Here is a 16,374-nt window from a genome sequence, read left to right as displayed (position 1 = left end):
TTTTTTTGGGGGGGATGACCACAGAGATACTTGTAGTCTGAGAACATATAGGGACTCTTTACCTGCTGTATGTGCATCATTACCCCTACAGTAGTGGCTATACTGTAAATAGCAGCCCTCTAATCATCATGGCTTCTTGGGCCTGCTGCTCAGATCCCCAACATGTTGATATGATCAGGAGAAAAATCAAGCGCTGCTGCGTTTATTTATGGGTTTGTGGGCACCCTGTCGAGGAAGTGGTCTTCTCTGAATAAAAGGGATTTCATCTGACTGGAATTCAGCGGTAATGTCGTCTGCGGGGGGATCAAGGATGAGGTGGGGGCGTGGGGTCGTTTTAACAGGGAACAGAGAGGGTTTTTTTTTTTTTTCTGATGTCGGTGTCAGTGGAGGGATCACAAGGCCGAAACGGGGGTAGGGGGGCTTGATGCATGAAGTTGATACAGAGGGAGAACTTTACTCTTTACAATTCACCCGCCATTTTAACAACTGACATTGTTTTCACGAGCCCAAGACGGCGTTCGACCAGAAAGGGCTTCGGAGGTGGGACGAATGCCTTGCAAGCCCCGCAGAAAGAGCCTGTTGATCCAAGAAGAATGAGGGCCAAGGAGACAACCCCCTCTGCCTGGTTTCTTATACTTGTTTTCAGCAGCCTTTCTATGGACACTTTTAAAAGGTGAACAAAAGGCCTTGTCAGCACCAAGAATGGTGAGAGGTAACTTACGTCCTGTATATCTAAGAAAAAAAAATTAAAAAAAAGAAGTGAAAGTTATTCTCTTGCAAATGCTTTGGAACGATTTCTGGTTCTGGTGCAACTGCAAGCTAGTAAAGAAAGACGAGTTAACAAGTGAAGTGAGATGAATTCTGATTTTATTATAGACGGACTACACACACTTTTTGGGAGTTTGGCCCATTGGTCAATTTACCCAATATCTGAGAAGAGGATTGGCACCAAAATCATCTCTGTGTCTCCATGTAGCTCTGGCCGTATTCATGCTAGCTAACACTTTAGCATACAGTATGTTAAGATGGATTAAGATAGACCTTTTAGTAATTCAAAGTTGGTATTGTTTTTTTATTCTATGGCCTGCAGATTCATGACTTCTTCATCATTAGTAATAATCAACAGCATAGAAACTTTAGCTTCCTGGCTAACGCTCACTTGTTTAAACAAAACAAGTTATGCTTGAAGTCTCACTGAAAAAGATATACTCTGCCATTGAAAGTACATTCTTTTTGATGATTTTTATGTCAATTTTATCAGTCCCCTAAACAAACCTAGACATGTGTCATAAAAATTTGCCTAACTAAACCTTAGAGATGCTACTAGGTCTCATTTTCTCAGTTTCAGTATAATGAAAATTGCCTATGATTACTTAGCATGCTGTATGCTAAAGCGTTAGCGCACTGGACAGAGACAATGGGAGACACAGAGATGATTTTGGTGTCAATCCTATATATCGGATAAGCTGACCAATGGGTTAAACTCCCAAAAATTCGCAATAGTCCTTTAAGGTCTTAGTTAAACCAGACAATTGCTTGAAATTGACTAAATGTAAATGTGGGTGCTGTTGGGAGTCGGGGCACCAGCTGCATGCTGGTCTAAAGGAACTCATGTCATGTCTCTGGTCAGGCTCCCAGCACCAGAAGGCCCTCAGTTGTGAGAGCCAGAATTTGAATAACAAGTGTTGAGGAATGGCCAACTGTTTAGAGCCTCACAAGGTCAGTGAAGAACAATAGAGTTTGCCTCTCTAGTGAACAGACGGCCCACATGGCTCAATTCAAATATCTGCATCCAGAAATTCAACAAAGGACTTCAGATTGGGAAATAAAGAAAAATCAGTTTCTATTCGGATTTCAGATTCAGATAGGGAAAACCTTTTACCAGAAGTTACAAGACTGTGTGGAGGATGCAGAGTTTCACCAGGTGCAGTTTGACCACCTGCAGCTCTGTTTGCTTTTGGTCAATCTTTTACTATTATCTGTAAAGGGCAAACTGAACTCTGCAATGGATTTCCTTGTAAGTCACTCTCTCTCTCTCTCTCTCTCTCTCTCTCTCTCTCTCTCTCACACACACTCACACACACACACACACACACACACACACACACACACACACACACACACACACAAACAAACTGAGCTCTGCATTTGATCTCCTTGTAAGTGAACTTTGGTGACACACAAAGCCACACACCCACACACACACACACACACACACACACACCCACACCCACACCCACACACCACACACACATTGTAGTCATGGGCGTGTCTTCCATAAGTCCCGCCCTGCTGGTACGTCACAGGCTCGCGTGCAGCCTTCAATGACCGCCCATGAGGCGTGGCCAGCATGGGAGCTTATATATTTTGCCTAGAAACAAATTTCTTATTCGCTACTCAGCTATGCACCCTAACGGGACTACCGTATAACCTTTTGTGTTCTATTGCGAAAAAAAACACCATATGGACTTTGCTTTGGGAATACCGTGCGCCGCTGTATAAAGCTTAGTTTTTAGGATTTCTTTCTTTTTTTTTTTTTTTTTTTTTAGATTTAATCATGTTGAAAAATAATGGAAAGAAGACAGCCATCTCTGTAGCCTGCACAGCATTTCTCTGCCTTTTGTTGGTCCTGGTCGCGGTGCAGCATCACCGGGTTCAGGTGGATGCGGGGCCAAGTGAGGAGGACAGGCGGACGCGCTCTCTCCAAGGTCCGGACGGAGCGCAGGAGGACGCGCCTCCCGGGAGCGCACAGCCGCAGGTCAAGAAAGGATTCTCCGCGTACTTCACCAAGCTGACCCGCGGACGGAGAGACGTGGAGAAGCCCGCACGGTCCTCGGCGTCCGCCACAGACGCGCCGCCGGCCGAGGACATCAGCGCCAGTGACATCTTCATCGCCGTGAAGACCACCAAGAAGTTCCACCAGCCCAGACTGAACCTCCTTCTGGACACCTGGATCTCAAGAAACATGCAGCAGGTGAATCCAAAATACTAAAATCCATTCTTGATATAATTCATGCTTTGAATTTAATTGGAATTAATCTTTTTAATGTTACATAAATGCACACGGGTGAAACCTTATACTGTTACAGAATGAATGTGCAAGTCTAGATCCCCTTGGTTCTCTATGCAATTGTTAGTCTCTGAACTGATGTCATTGTGGCTGACCCTGTCCTATTGTGCAGAACAATAAGCCAGTGTACACTTGCAGGTGATGTCTGTATGATAGCTATGTACAGTGTGGTATTGTTCCCCTTTTGTTACCATGATGACACCCTGAAATGGCCACACAGCCCCTTCTTAACCATGCTGAATTTTCTCGGCTCTGTCACTTTTTATTCTCCTTTGAGTGATGCCCCTGAGAACGGAGGGAGCAGTTTCAGGACTCCCTCTTCTCCCTCTTTTCGGGCCCCCCTCTCTCCCCTCTTTCTATTATCCCTCCTCTTTTGGGTGTCCCTGTGAATGCCCTGGTGCAATGGATGCTTCACAGCAGCGACTCCAGTGCTGTCCCCCTTCCAGGACTAACAAAGCGTCTTTCTGAAGGGGGAAGAAAAGCTTTCCCAGCCCCTTGTCTCACTCTCTCCATGGGAACGTGGGAGCTGAGTCTGGGTCAAGCTACCGAGGGATGGGAAAACGGGGGCTTCGTTAAGGGGATGCCTGGGACAAAGGGGTGCATCTATAGGCAAGTTTGTGCTGGGAATAGCACGCTGAGTATGAAAATGTGGCCTTGAGAACCAAGCTCCTTTTAGAGGGTGCACAAAGGCACTCGCAGCTATAGTCTAGTGAAAACAGTGGCTAGTCAAAGTGATTTTACCCAGCACCCAGAGCTGTCACGCGTAGTTTCCCATAAGTCAATTTAATTTGCCTTGGACATTATCACACAATCTTTAGCCACATTTTTTAGAAACCTCGCCTCCATCCTATGCCAAACGCTGCTGTCTCTGGAATTTGCAAGCTTGGGGAGAGAGAGGAGTGTTTCTTCTCTTTGTGTGGTGAAAAGGGAGATCTGTGCTTGATGCCATGCAAACTGGCATAAGAATAGATAAGAATATACTCTCTGACTGTCACATACGCTCACCTCCTCCACTGTCACTCATGCCCTGATGTTTGATCAGACAGGATGAGGATTGCTTGCATCGTTTAAGAGACTGGCCCCACAGAACAGCAGCTTATATGGGGATTGATTGTACTTGCTGTAGTGGATGATGCTGGGATGTTAACCCATCCTACAGAGTTAACAGCAGGCAGGCAGCTGGTGGGAGGCTGGGCAGACATAAAGCACAGACTGAGCCCACAATGCAAGAGGGAGTTCCTGGAGGAAGGGTGCCAGGTGGTCAGGAGAGACGGAACAAAAGATGGCCTTAATGCCAGCCATATGATGCAGGGAATTCCCACCACATAGCCTACATATGGTCATCCTCCACTTTCAGGTCTGATTCTCACTCCCAGCTGATGAACACCTGCGGAGGTTAGATCATTCATGTAGCTATAGACTTGGTGAGCAAGAGGGCCAAAAGTATTCTTTAACCTCTTGTGGATAGCTGTGTGTGCACCAGGCAAAGTTTTTTCACTTTTAAAGCTTTTACTTTTCCACTCAAAGTTGGTTCTCTGAGGGCATGGCCTGCTCTTTATATATGCAGATGGACTTGCTATCACATGCCATTTACACCTGAACAAAGAGGCTAGATCATCTGTGTGATAACTGCGCTGACAGAAAAGTGCTTGTGGCCTCCCCCATCTGGCTCCTGTTAAATGGGCCCATTCAGAATAAAGACAGTAGATTTTACTTAAATTGTTTTTGATTCTCAGACTTGGTGTGTTTATGGAAATGGTTACCCATTGTGGCTGACACAAGACAAACCGAATTATGTATTTGTGAATTGGCTTTTTTTAAGTCTAGGTTTAATCTTACATTGTATGCTCCTTTTCACAACTAGTCATTATGTAACATTTTTTTCATATACCTCTTCCTGTTTTCTAGTGTTTCACCAATCATCCCCTGGAACAATGTAGCTTCTTAGTGAGAAGGGCCTCAAGACAATAAGAACAAAATGTACCACAGCATTCCCTTCTCTAGAAGGTCTAGATCTGCTGCAAATGACAAACCACAGCATCAAAAACATAAGTTCAAAAGTCAAAATCCTATATAGAGCTAGAGGAGCCAGACCCCCCTCCCCCTCCCTCCCCTAGACTGATTTGTATAAATGCCACACAACTGCCTTTATCAGAGCTTTAATTGATTTTGGTCATGTCTGGACAGCTGGCACCAACATCTTCATGGTGGTGTGCCATGCATTCCATTCCTAATTGAGAGTACGATAATTAGCCAGAACTCCCAACAATGAGTGTCTGTATGGCTAGCAGTTGGAAAAATACTTGGCACCATGGTTGAGTTAATCAAATGGCTTCACTATGAAGGAGTCGATCTATGTGCAGCTGGTCAAAAGGTGGTGAGGTGTGAAGAGATAACCTGTGAGTTCTGTACTTAACATAATGTATGCCTGTAGGTGTCAAAGTGTTAGGGGGAATCCAGAAAAATTACCAATAGTTCAATTTCACTGTTATATAAGCTACTTTTGGCACAAGAGAATGCAAAGAGCTAGAAAAGCCCCTGCAGTCTGGCAGATTTTGCTATTGTCCGACTTTTGTCACCTTTTTTTTTTTTTTTACTGCGACTACCTTTACCTTGCTGTAATGGTTCCAGCTCCCCCATAAGCTGTTCTACAAATCCCTCGTCCCAGTAAAAAGCCCCGTAAAACTCTTCTACTTTGTGAACTGCATGTCAGGGACAGAAAGGGGGAAGAAGGCTGGGTGGAGGCGGCTGTTGATGGAGGGAGGGGAGCCTAGTGCCCTTCCTTCCCGTGGAGCTGGAGACAGCCAGCCAGGCACCACATTCAGCTCAGACGGGGCTGTGCCAGGCCTTCCTGTGGTCAGGAGTGCAGCTTCTCATCTCTCTCCTCTCCTCACCCCATGCCCTCTCTCATCTCTTATCTCTGGTTCACACAGACGGCATCTTTTAAAAAAAAAAAAAAAAAAATCATCCCAGAGAGTATGAATTAGTATTCCGTGAAAGTTACTGTTCTTTTAAGTTTCAGTTAAGAGACAAAGACAGAAAAAAAAGCCTTTTCCCCCAGGAGGCTTCTCTTTAGTTAACTCCTGCAGCTGTATGCAAATGCTGGCAAACATATTTAGAATTTACCCAGTGGAGACTTTACCCAGCATGAAAACTCACAGCATTGTTCTATTCAAGAGGGCCTGGCTGAGTATGTGGCAGGGGGGGTGGGGGGTGAAGTGGGGGTGAATGGCCACACACGGATTTCAATTTACTAATCAGCAGTGAGATTCCACCCCACCCCCCCACACCCCCTTCCTCTCCATCCTCCCTCCCTTCCTCATTCTCTTTCTGTCAGCGCCCTGGCAGCTCTGGCAGCTGCCTCAATGATTAGGCTGTCTATTCAATGGGCTTTAAAGCAAACAGCGCCAGCCTCTGATCCCTTTACCAGTGAAACCACCACCCTTCCTTAAACAAATACCGGCTCATGGCCCTAGCATCGCACAACATCTGCTCAGAGTTTGTTCCACAAACAATTCAAGCGGCCTTGCCTTGTGCAGAAATAGACAGGAGGCAGGAGTAGGGTTCACAGAGAATCAGAGGTCTTTTCATTCTGGTGTAAACTCAGCTGGCTGTTAAGATGCAGATCACAAATTGCTGTTGCTCGGCAGCAGGGCAATCAATTACAGGGAGCGTGGGTTAGTTGTCAGAAAGCGCTCTTAAGTATACACGCACAGGGAACTGTCAGTGGCACCATGACCTGGCGTGTTGAGACACGTGGCGTAGATAAGGTAGCGTGCTGATCGGCAGGTGCTGCCTCACCTGAGGTGAAGAGTAAACAGACCGATGGCGGTTACAAGGCCCGGGGCCGGCGGCCTTTTCATCAGCACTGTTCTGTCTGAGGCGCAGCACCTTGCACCTGCTCAGTCTGAGCCGTCATAAAAGGGCACCTAATCCTTACCTGCTCTTTAAAGTGTGCCACTGCAAGACGCCCTTTGTTGTTAACTCCTTTTGTTAATAAATGCTACTGTTAACAAGAGCCTACAGCCTTGTGGTTTGATTCTTTTAGCATCCAAGCATCATAGTGCCAGAACCAAGTCTTTACTCTGATAGTCATAATGTCAGTATGGAAACATAGAAGATTGTGCTGGTGGTTTTGGTTCTATGTTTACTGCAACTCTGGCATGGTACCTGCATGCTGCTGTTTTAGTTGTATTCAACACGTTGAAGCTAGGCAGAGGGTCCAGCGGAACAAGGGGCTTAGCCAGGGGGTGGGATACAAGGGTGGGGTGTGTGTGGGGGTGGACAGTCTGCCTCCCCCTTTGTTCTATGTCTGGGATGCTTTGGGGGGGGTTGCATAGTTGCCATGGAGAGAGTGAAACACGGGACAAAAGGCCTTTATTAGAGCAGGGGGTTGTTTAACTCAATGTGTTTTCCACTGCATAAAAGCCTGTTGATGGATGCTAATCACACCAAGTTGGAAATAAGGGACAAGGGCTCGGGACACAGTGTGGAATTTGGTTGATTGTGTTACCTCTTCACATGATCAACCAGGGTGGTTTTGATTTCATGGATTTAATGATCAAGTGGACTTATCTGTAATTTCCCTTGTTTGTTTACAGACTTACATCTTCACAGATGGAGAAGATGAGGAGCTAAAAAAGAAAATTGGTAAGTTTTATGAGGGAACTTTTTATTTTAGGAACAGAAGTGGGAATTGTTTTTATTATAAAATGACCAGTTTTGAAATTGTGAGGAACCAAAATATATTTTAAAGGCCATAAAAATTCTGTTATGAACTAAGTGCTCTCTGTGGAAGACTGTATTAAAATACCCAGGGTGCTATCTGTCTTAACTCCCCATTTCCTCTCATTCATGCCACAGGGAGCCATGCCATCAACACCAACTGTTCTGCAGCCCATAGCCGACAAGCTCTGTCTTGCAAGATGGCGGTGGAGTACGACAAGTTCATAGAGTCTGGGAAAAAGTAAGCGTTACCGCTCTTGGTTTCACACAGGACACAGCTGGCTTTTTTCAGTGGCGAATGTTTTATCAGTCTGAATACCTCAAATTCTAACAAGATTTCTGCTTCTCAGGTGGTTCTGTCATGTAGACGATGACAACTACGTGAACGTGCGGACGCTGGTGAAGCACCTGTCCCAGTACCCCCACACCCAGGACATGTACATCGGTAAACCCAGCCTGGACCGGCCCATAGAGGCCACAGAGAGGCTGGGGGACAACAAGATGGTGCGTGGACTAATGTTTTCATTTTGTTCATGTGATATTTTCAAGACTCTCCTTCCTGGACGTATGTTAGATAACACGCTAACAAGCTTTTCTGTTTCTTCCTATAGAGACCAGTCAACTTCTGGTTTGCTACTGGAGGGGCAGGCTTCTGCGTGAGCCGGGGTCTAGCACTGAAGATGAGCCCATGGGCCAGGTGAGATACAGTAACCATCAGCATTATTGTTGAACTGCAGAGTGTCATTGAGACTTTGCAGTTGCATCTCGGCTGGTGCCATCATGGAGGTCTAGTGGAAAAGTGGCTGTGTGCAAATAGTGACTAATTATAGGCTAACAACAGGGTGAGAAAAAGGAGATACCTGAAAAAGATTGTCATGGTGTGGCTGTCGGACAATTAAGTAATGTAATAGGAAATGTGAGTAGTCTGATGAGGCAGATTTGTTTCAAAATTTAGGTTGTGTGACACAGACAACTGTCTTGTCTTTAGTCCTAGCCCCTTTAGTCCTAGTCTTTACTTAGTTCCCGGTTAAAAACAGCACAGAAATTATTCATGTCTACTGAATTGTATTGAGACGGACAAGTTGTACGTTTGGAAATGCAACCAGCAGTTCGCAGCCACTGACCTCCACTGTGGCCGCCTAGTGGGTGTGTTACGCCACCTGAAAGCTCTCCATACACTGACCAGGCTCTGTATATGTCCCGTCTCCTCAGCGGCGGACACTTCATGAACACAGCAGAGAAGATTCGTCTGCCTGATGACTGCACCATCGGCTACATCATTGAGTCGGTGCTGGGGGTTCCTCTGACCCGCAGCAACCTCTTCCACTCCCACCTGGAGAACCTGCAACAAGTGTCGAGATCTGAGATCCACAAGCAGGTGAGAGTTTGTGCAGGATACCAGTGATAGTGTGAGCATGGTGTGGCATGTGAGAAGGTTTTAGATTTAGTAAGACATTGGAAGTGTTTTTTGTGTGTTGCTCATGTGTTTCTCTGGCATTCTTCCCCTAGATCACATTGAGTTATGGGATGTTTGAAAACAAAAGGAATATCATCAATATGAAAGGGGCTTTTCCAGTGGAGGAGGATCCATCAAGGTGAGAGATCACTCTATTGTAATACCAGTGCAGATTTACACCTTTTTACTTCTTTCAACAAATCTAAATCTAACTCCCATCTCTCTCTCTCTGTCTTTCTCTTTCAGGTTCAAGTCTGTGCACTGTCTGCTGTATCCAGACACCCCCTGGTGCCCCCCTCAGGTTGCCTTTTAGGGCGACCGCTCCTTTCTCATCCTCGTCCCCGTCGTGCCTCGGTATCTGAAAGGCTCGTGGGGACCAGTGTTTGGTATTAGACCGTGCGGCCGCTGTATTTTTGCTGCAGTGGCGCACGGTCTTTAATAGTTTTACTGGGCTGCTGTGCGGCCCGCTTTGGGACACTTCCTTCCTGTCTGGTGCCTGGACCCTGTCCCGTATGGCAGGGGGCCAAGCTCCTGGCAGGAAGTAGCTTTCAGCGTTAAGCTTTGCAGGCAATCAGTTGAGCTTTGTGATGTATATGTTGCTTGTAAATGTATCTGCAATTCTCATAGAATGTATTGTCATATATTCAAGCCTTTTTGCCAGCTTTACAGTAATAATTTCTTTGATTTCTGTTTTTAGTTTTTTACCTTTTCACAAATGGAAAGCCATTCAGGTCTATCTTTATAGGCTCTTTGGCTTTTATCACAAATAATTGGCTATAATAATATTTCCAGCATAATTTACTTTTAGGCATTTTTGTTGTTTCTTTTGATCTTTTAATTCAGATGACTCCGGACAAATTCTATAATATGAAGATGTTATTGTGCTTTTAAGTTAACGGTATGTGTCAGTGTTACTACTCTCACAACTTGAGCTGGCAGTTGGCAGTTTTCCAAATGCATCCTTGGGTAATCTAATCTGAGGTTTATCAGGACAAAGCACTTTCCCTTGTGATATTTTAGATGAACTGACTGAATTTACGTCCTTTGGTGACATGCTTCAGATCTGTGTCAAAGCCAACTGACGACCCCTCAGAGAGTCAATATCTCTTCACTCTAATGTATTTAATAACACTCCTTGCATTTGTTACAATCAGGGAAAAAATAATATTTGGCGGAGATATTGATTTGGGGTTACAATCAACTTTTGACTTGCTTCAAAAAGTTTTTTGGTTGAAAATTGCACAGCTGAGTTTCAAATGAACTGATGTTTGCTCCTGTGAAGAATCTCACCTCAACAAGCTCAACAGCAGAGAATTACCTTTTAACTTGGATGCGTGCCATTTGAAGAGAACCCAAAATTTAAAACCATTTGAATCAATGGCAAATAATAACCGCATGTGTAATATGAGCCACAGTCTATAATAGTTTGCACAAAACAGACTGATGAGCTCCTTGTTCCTTCTTGTTTCCTTGTTATTATCAACATGAATGTTTCTCATTTACACAAAATCCTGGAGAGTTGGTGTTGAAGCCTGTGAGGTGAGAACTTACCAAGAGCAACATCAGTGTTTGCACACAGAGGTTTTCCCCCCTCTGGTGTCTCTGACCCACATTGGGTAAGACTGTACATCTTGATTACAGTATTGTGTACTGTGCCTTTGTTTAAATTTGTAGCGATTGTATATGTTTAGAATGTAATTTCCCCTTGTGGTTTACATACGCTTTTGATGACCTTGACATGATTTTGTACCGCTTTGAACTGTGCTAAATGGCTGTGCGTTTATTCTCCAGTATCTGGAGGGTTCAAACAGTTCATTCCAATACTGGCTTCTCAGGGATTATGATCTGATCCTGGTATTATTACCGTGGGAACCACAGTGGGACCCAAACCTTTGAATAAAGTTGCATAACCACTGAGAAAAGCTACATTTGTGTCCATCTTTTTATTTGACTTTATTTCAAGTGCATGGGGTTATATTTAATGAACTACAAAATCAGTTTCACTTATTCAGCGTTTTGATGAAATTTCAGGTTTAATCAAATAGAAAATCTGGTGGTTTCTTTGGTCTTTGATTTTCTCTACCCGTCGGGTTACGGGGACCTGGAACATATCCCAGCATGCACTGGGCAGAAGGCAGGGAAACACTCTGGACAGGTTGCCAGTCCATCACAGGGTAAACACAGACACACACTCACATTTACACCTACAGGCTAATTTAGAGTCACCAATCCACCTGATGTCTTTGGAGTGTGAGAGGAAAACAGAGCAAACCGACATGAACAACATACAAACTCCACACAGAAACCCAGGTCCTTCTTACCATGCCAGCCACTGAACCACCGTACCACCCGTTATGCTAATGCGACCATTAAAAATCTAAATTTAAATGGCAGTGCCCAAGCACTTCCTCTTCTTTGTGAAAGCCCGATCCTCTTAGCAAAGCAGCGGCCAAGCGGTCTCCCTGTGTGAGGCTGAAAAGTTGGCCCGAGCCCGCTGTGTAAATTGAAATGCTAATGGCGCTCACTTAAAAGCGTTGGCTCAGTCAGACTGTATTTATTATTCTTCAACTGTGGATATGGCAACGGGCATAACTGCAATAGCAGACAAGAGAAAATAAACAGTGGAAAACCACCAGAGGAACAGTAATCACATGAATAACAATTGTCATTCGGCTGAAGCTGTACACAGATGTGACAGTGTGGTATACATTTCCCAGAAAATAAAAACAAAGCAGTTCAAACTCAGTGCTATATTCCATTCCTTCGGTTATGAGTCAAATTATGTTGAGGCGAAGGTCACAGACAAGTGACAGTGTTAAGAGCCTGAGCTAAGAATCAGATTACACCTACACTATGATTTGTTATTCATGCAAAACCTTTCTTTTTTGTAGTAAAAGATCAAGCTGCTCCTGATACGATTACTGTGTGCACATTCACAGCTTGCCAAGTTAATAATACGAGAGTTTTATACTTAAGCCGCGTTTCTTCTTTTCCCATGGGTGCAGTGCCAGAAGAGGGATCTCTCTCTTCCTCTTGTTAACAAGCTGAATAAGGAGTGTTCATCAACCATTTGTCACTAAATAAATGAGTAAGGTCAGCACTAGGATTGCTTTGATAGGTCTGTTCCATATAATATATGATTTGAACCCTCTATATAGATTTATTGGCAACCTTTTATGAGTCACCAGTCAAAGAAGAAAGTGGGAGTGGGCATGTGATGGCTGACAGTGTTTGAACATGAGATTTAGACACATAAAAGCTTGCAGCTTTTCCCACTGTACATCTCTGCAAGGCAAAGCTATGATTATGGTTTGTGGTGTGGATGTTTGCTCGAGTAATTTGTCTCCCATGCGAGGCTTTAGTGATGGATCTTCGGCTATGGGCCTGCTACGGTTCAACCGATATGGGCTTTGGAAGGCTGATACCGGTACCAATATTTTTGTATTGAAACTGCCAATAGCTGATATTTTGTGCCGATACGCCATTTTGATGCACATAAAAAGTATTCAGTGTTTCCCTCAGAAATGTATTCTTGGCAGGGTGGAAAATCCTCTGAAACAGCATTTAGACCATCATGGGACACTAAAATTCTCCATTGAAACCTGGGATGATACTACTACTACTCCTATTACTACTAATACCACTAATACTACTAATACTACTACTACTACTACTAATAATAATAATACAAATATATTTATGTGTACTTATGTGGACTCCGATTAAAATGTTGCATTCAAATCAGATCAGGATAAGGGCTTCCCAATCAGTGCAGTTTTGATCAATTGTGTAATAAAACAAACCGCATCATTTCCATAACATTATCAGATATCAGATGTGGATGACACCAACTGATCGACATCTGAGTTTTAATAAAAGGCCAGTGTAGTCGTGTGTCTCTCTCTCTAGTGTGTGTTGCCATCTTTGAGTGACTGTTCAGTGTCTGTGGTTCAAATCTTACCAGTGAAATGATTTGAGCGGTGCAGCGGTTCTGTGTGTGTGTGGATTGACGGCAGGTGAGAGACAAGCCAACATCTAACTGGAGAGATGGTTATCTTGGTGGGACGCTGCAGCACCACGCGAGCGTTACGCCCCTGCTCCGCCACCTGCCAGGGGGCTGGAGCTGAAACATGACTGGAGGCTGTTGCTGCGGCTGATCAGCTACCAGAGATAAAGATTCCAGTATCCAAATGTCTGTCAAGTCCTGTTTACAAAACAAAAAACAGTCCCACATGACTTGTGTCTGTCTCGGTGTGAGTCATACTGGTCTCTCCACACTTGTGGGTTTTACCCCGGGGGCGGAGAGACACCAAATGAAAAGCCATGGAGTGTCTCGTCTGTCACCCATGTAATGACAGCCAGCGGGTGCAGAAAGCTGACATTGATGCATGAGCAGTTAAGAATTTTTTGGTTTGTTTTGACTGGTTCTCACCCATTTCTGAAAGCAGAGAGTTTAATTTAAAAGGCCTGTTCTGTCTTTAATCCCATAAGAGGATATTGTGTATATCATGCTTACATTACAACTATAAATTAGTCTGGTGAAACATGGAGGGAAGTCCTACATCATGCAGGATACCAAAAATAATGGCCTCACTGTCTTGAGCATTATTTGACAAAAAGAATCCTTTGTTTAAGCTTTGAAACTGCAAAAGTGATGTGAATAACACTGATTCATTTTGTGATGGTGCTTAAAGGTCTTTTTTAAGAACTTATGACTCTACTTTTTTCATACCTAATCAGACAAGCAGATGAACTCAACAATTTAACATTAAATTTACTAATCTGGTGTAGAAAACTCTCTGCCTGCCTTCATGTGTGATGACAGGAATCACTTGGTCTGCGGTAGTTAGTCAGTAAGCTGTTTGTATCCTGCTGATTGAAACACAAACACCTAGGTGTGCTTTCTTGCACCTCCCATCACAGTGTTGGATAGAACGTGTGAAATTTCACAACCGGGTAAAGGTCGCTCTATTTGTACTTGCTTGATTGTTACTCAAAAACAAAACAGCGGCTTAACTGCCAGCGACATGGAAAGCCCCGGAGAGGGAAGCGAGGTGTTGGAGGATAGCCGGAGCCGGTGAATCCTGACACCGAGCCCAAATTTGGTGACGTATGGACGGCCGCCAAAGCGGAGCAACTGCCAGAGAGGAACATTCCTCAGAGTGCAGGGGATTACAGAGACGGTGGCGACTTGCACGTTGTCATCATGACTTTCCTTGCCATATCAGCCAGTCTCCAATTAACAGCCCGCTTTGTCTGCAGGATTAGGAGTGGTGGGACAATTCCCCTTGCCCCACAGGGAGACCGCACAACAACTGGCACAGGCCTTAATCCTCCTCAACATGTGCTCAAAGGGCTAAGGAAGTGGGAATTTACGTTAATCCAGGTATCACATATCCCAACAATAGAGGAGCTTGAACTTCACAGTTTCCAGTACTTGAATTGTCTTTAAGTGTATGAGTGAGAGGATTTTGAAGGAGGACCAGCCTGGCTCAAGTTGACCCGGTCCATTTTTTTCCTGTTGGGAGATGCACTGGGTATTAAATTATTGATTTGATTCAGTTCTTTTCAGACAGACCGGCTTTGTTGCAGCCCTGCTAAAATAAAACCCATTTAACTCTGCTGGTCCCTATAGTGACTAAACAAAACTTTACTTTTCAGGCTGTTTCTGGTCAGTTTTATATTTATTTCCAACGGTGTCTAGCATAGTTGTGATATATTTTATTAAATTCTATATCCTGCGATAAACAAAGCGCAAATTAGTGAATAGTGAGTATAGCTGTTTTATATGTAAAATGGCCACTCTATGGATATTATTCTTTAACTTTTTTTTAATGGAAACAAGTTTGCAGTGAATGTGTTTGAGGAATGTGAATAACAGCCAGGCTTCATATTGTAGTTCAGCCACTGTGTTTGTTTTACTGATCTGAAAGGATTTTGCTCAGTTAATCATAACAATTCCACATCTCTGACCATTTTTTTTGTGACATGAAATCTTATATGACCATTGCTAAAACAAGAGAGTCCTTGAGAAACACGAGTTAGTATGTGAAGTCAGCTCTGCATGTCTGACTGAAGCATGCTTTCCTACTGCTGTCTGATAGTCATCCCATTAGAAAGTGCTGGTGCATTAAGTTATCTTAAGTTAGCCTAAATGTAACAGCAGAGATTGGTGTCACGAGCTTCATTGTGAAATATGCAAATCTTAATCCTAAAGTGTTACACCCCTCATCCTCCTGCTTATGCTGGTTGTTGGTGTTTTATTGGGGAAATCAACTGGTGGGACAAATATTAGACTGACTAACTTCAGCAACATTTAAAAACAGAAATAACAGAAGCAACTGATTATAAAAGAAGATCTTGATATTAATGCTGCTGGTTGAACCTGACACACCACTGACATTTAGTACGTGCTATTTTGACTCAAACTGACTATAGCTATTTCACATTGATTACAGATACAACAGAATAAAGTTTGTGTGTGTAACTGTAATCATAAAAACATAACTGAGTCATCGCTGTTCTGCGTAAATGCAAAGCAGGATGCAAATGAAGTCAGTTGGTGGAACTTTCTCTGGCCTCGCACCAGCCAGGTACGACCCGAGGCAGCGGCCTGACATAATTATGAGCAAAACTTTTTCAGCCACCTGTCAGCAAAGGGATTTTAGATTTTATCACTTATACGACACTGACACAGTTGCATCGTGAGGATTTTGTAGGATACACAGCCCTTATCATAATATTTTAGCAATACCACTAAAAAGACATCTTGGCTGTGTCTGGATACAAACAACCTCAACTGTTTCCTTTTTGTAAATTCTGTTTTTGGCAGTTGCTGTGACGTTGGTAACATGGAAACATAAACGTCCCGGCAGTGTGCTGAGATAATGCGGTTAAATCTCTCATGTGGTTCACTGTGGAGGTGGTGGTGAACCGCTGCACCATGACACAAAGGAGAAGACTGCAGATGACCTTCAAAGAGCAGGAAATGAAGGGATGTGCTTTGGACAGATGGAAAAAGTCTCCGAACAGAGAGAGAGGGAGAGAAGGGCCTGAAGCTTCCCAGTGAGAGGGAGGAGGGGATTTGGAAGTTTTGGAAGAAGTTAAGTGCTGTGAAACTAAA

General features: G+C 43.9%; 1 protein-coding gene across 2 annotated transcripts; it reads left to right on the top strand.

Moving 5' to 3' along the window:
• The first annotated feature begins 2,440 nt into the window (after window positions 1–2,440).
• LOC139640554 (beta-1,3-N-acetylglucosaminyltransferase lunatic fringe-like) lies at window positions 2,441–11,160 on the top strand. 2 transcript variants are annotated; one of them, XM_071514726.1, is made up of 8 exons: window positions 2,441–2,974; window positions 7,672–7,720; window positions 7,934–8,036; window positions 8,146–8,299; window positions 8,407–8,492; window positions 9,008–9,173; window positions 9,305–9,390; window positions 9,498–11,160. In XM_071514726.1, the coding sequence occupies exons 1-8, from the start codon at window positions 2,558–2,560 to the stop codon at window positions 9,562–9,564; spliced, it is 1,128 nt and encodes a 375-aa protein (XP_071370827.1). In that variant the 5' UTR covers window positions 2,441–2,557; the 3' UTR covers window positions 9,565–11,160. The 2 variants fall into 2 exon arrangements, with proteins under 2 accessions (XP_071370827.1, XP_071370828.1); XM_071514727.1 differs by having other exon boundaries at window positions 7,672–7,724; window positions 7,938–8,036.
• The last annotated feature ends 5,214 nt before the right edge of the window (window positions 11,161–16,374 follow it).

Source organism: Centroberyx affinis, unplaced genomic scaffold (genome assembly GCF_046629955.1).
Source record: "Centroberyx affinis isolate AG114_WGS23_722 - 3 ecotype Tasmania unplaced genomic scaffold, CSIRO-AGI_Caff_v1 ptg009786l_1, whole genome shotgun sequence".
Classification (NCBI taxonomy): Eukaryota; Metazoa; Chordata; class Actinopteri; order Beryciformes; family Berycidae; genus Centroberyx; species Centroberyx affinis.
The sequence above is the reverse complement of the archived record's forward strand: the minus strand, read 5'-3'. Positions and strand labels throughout refer to the sequence as shown.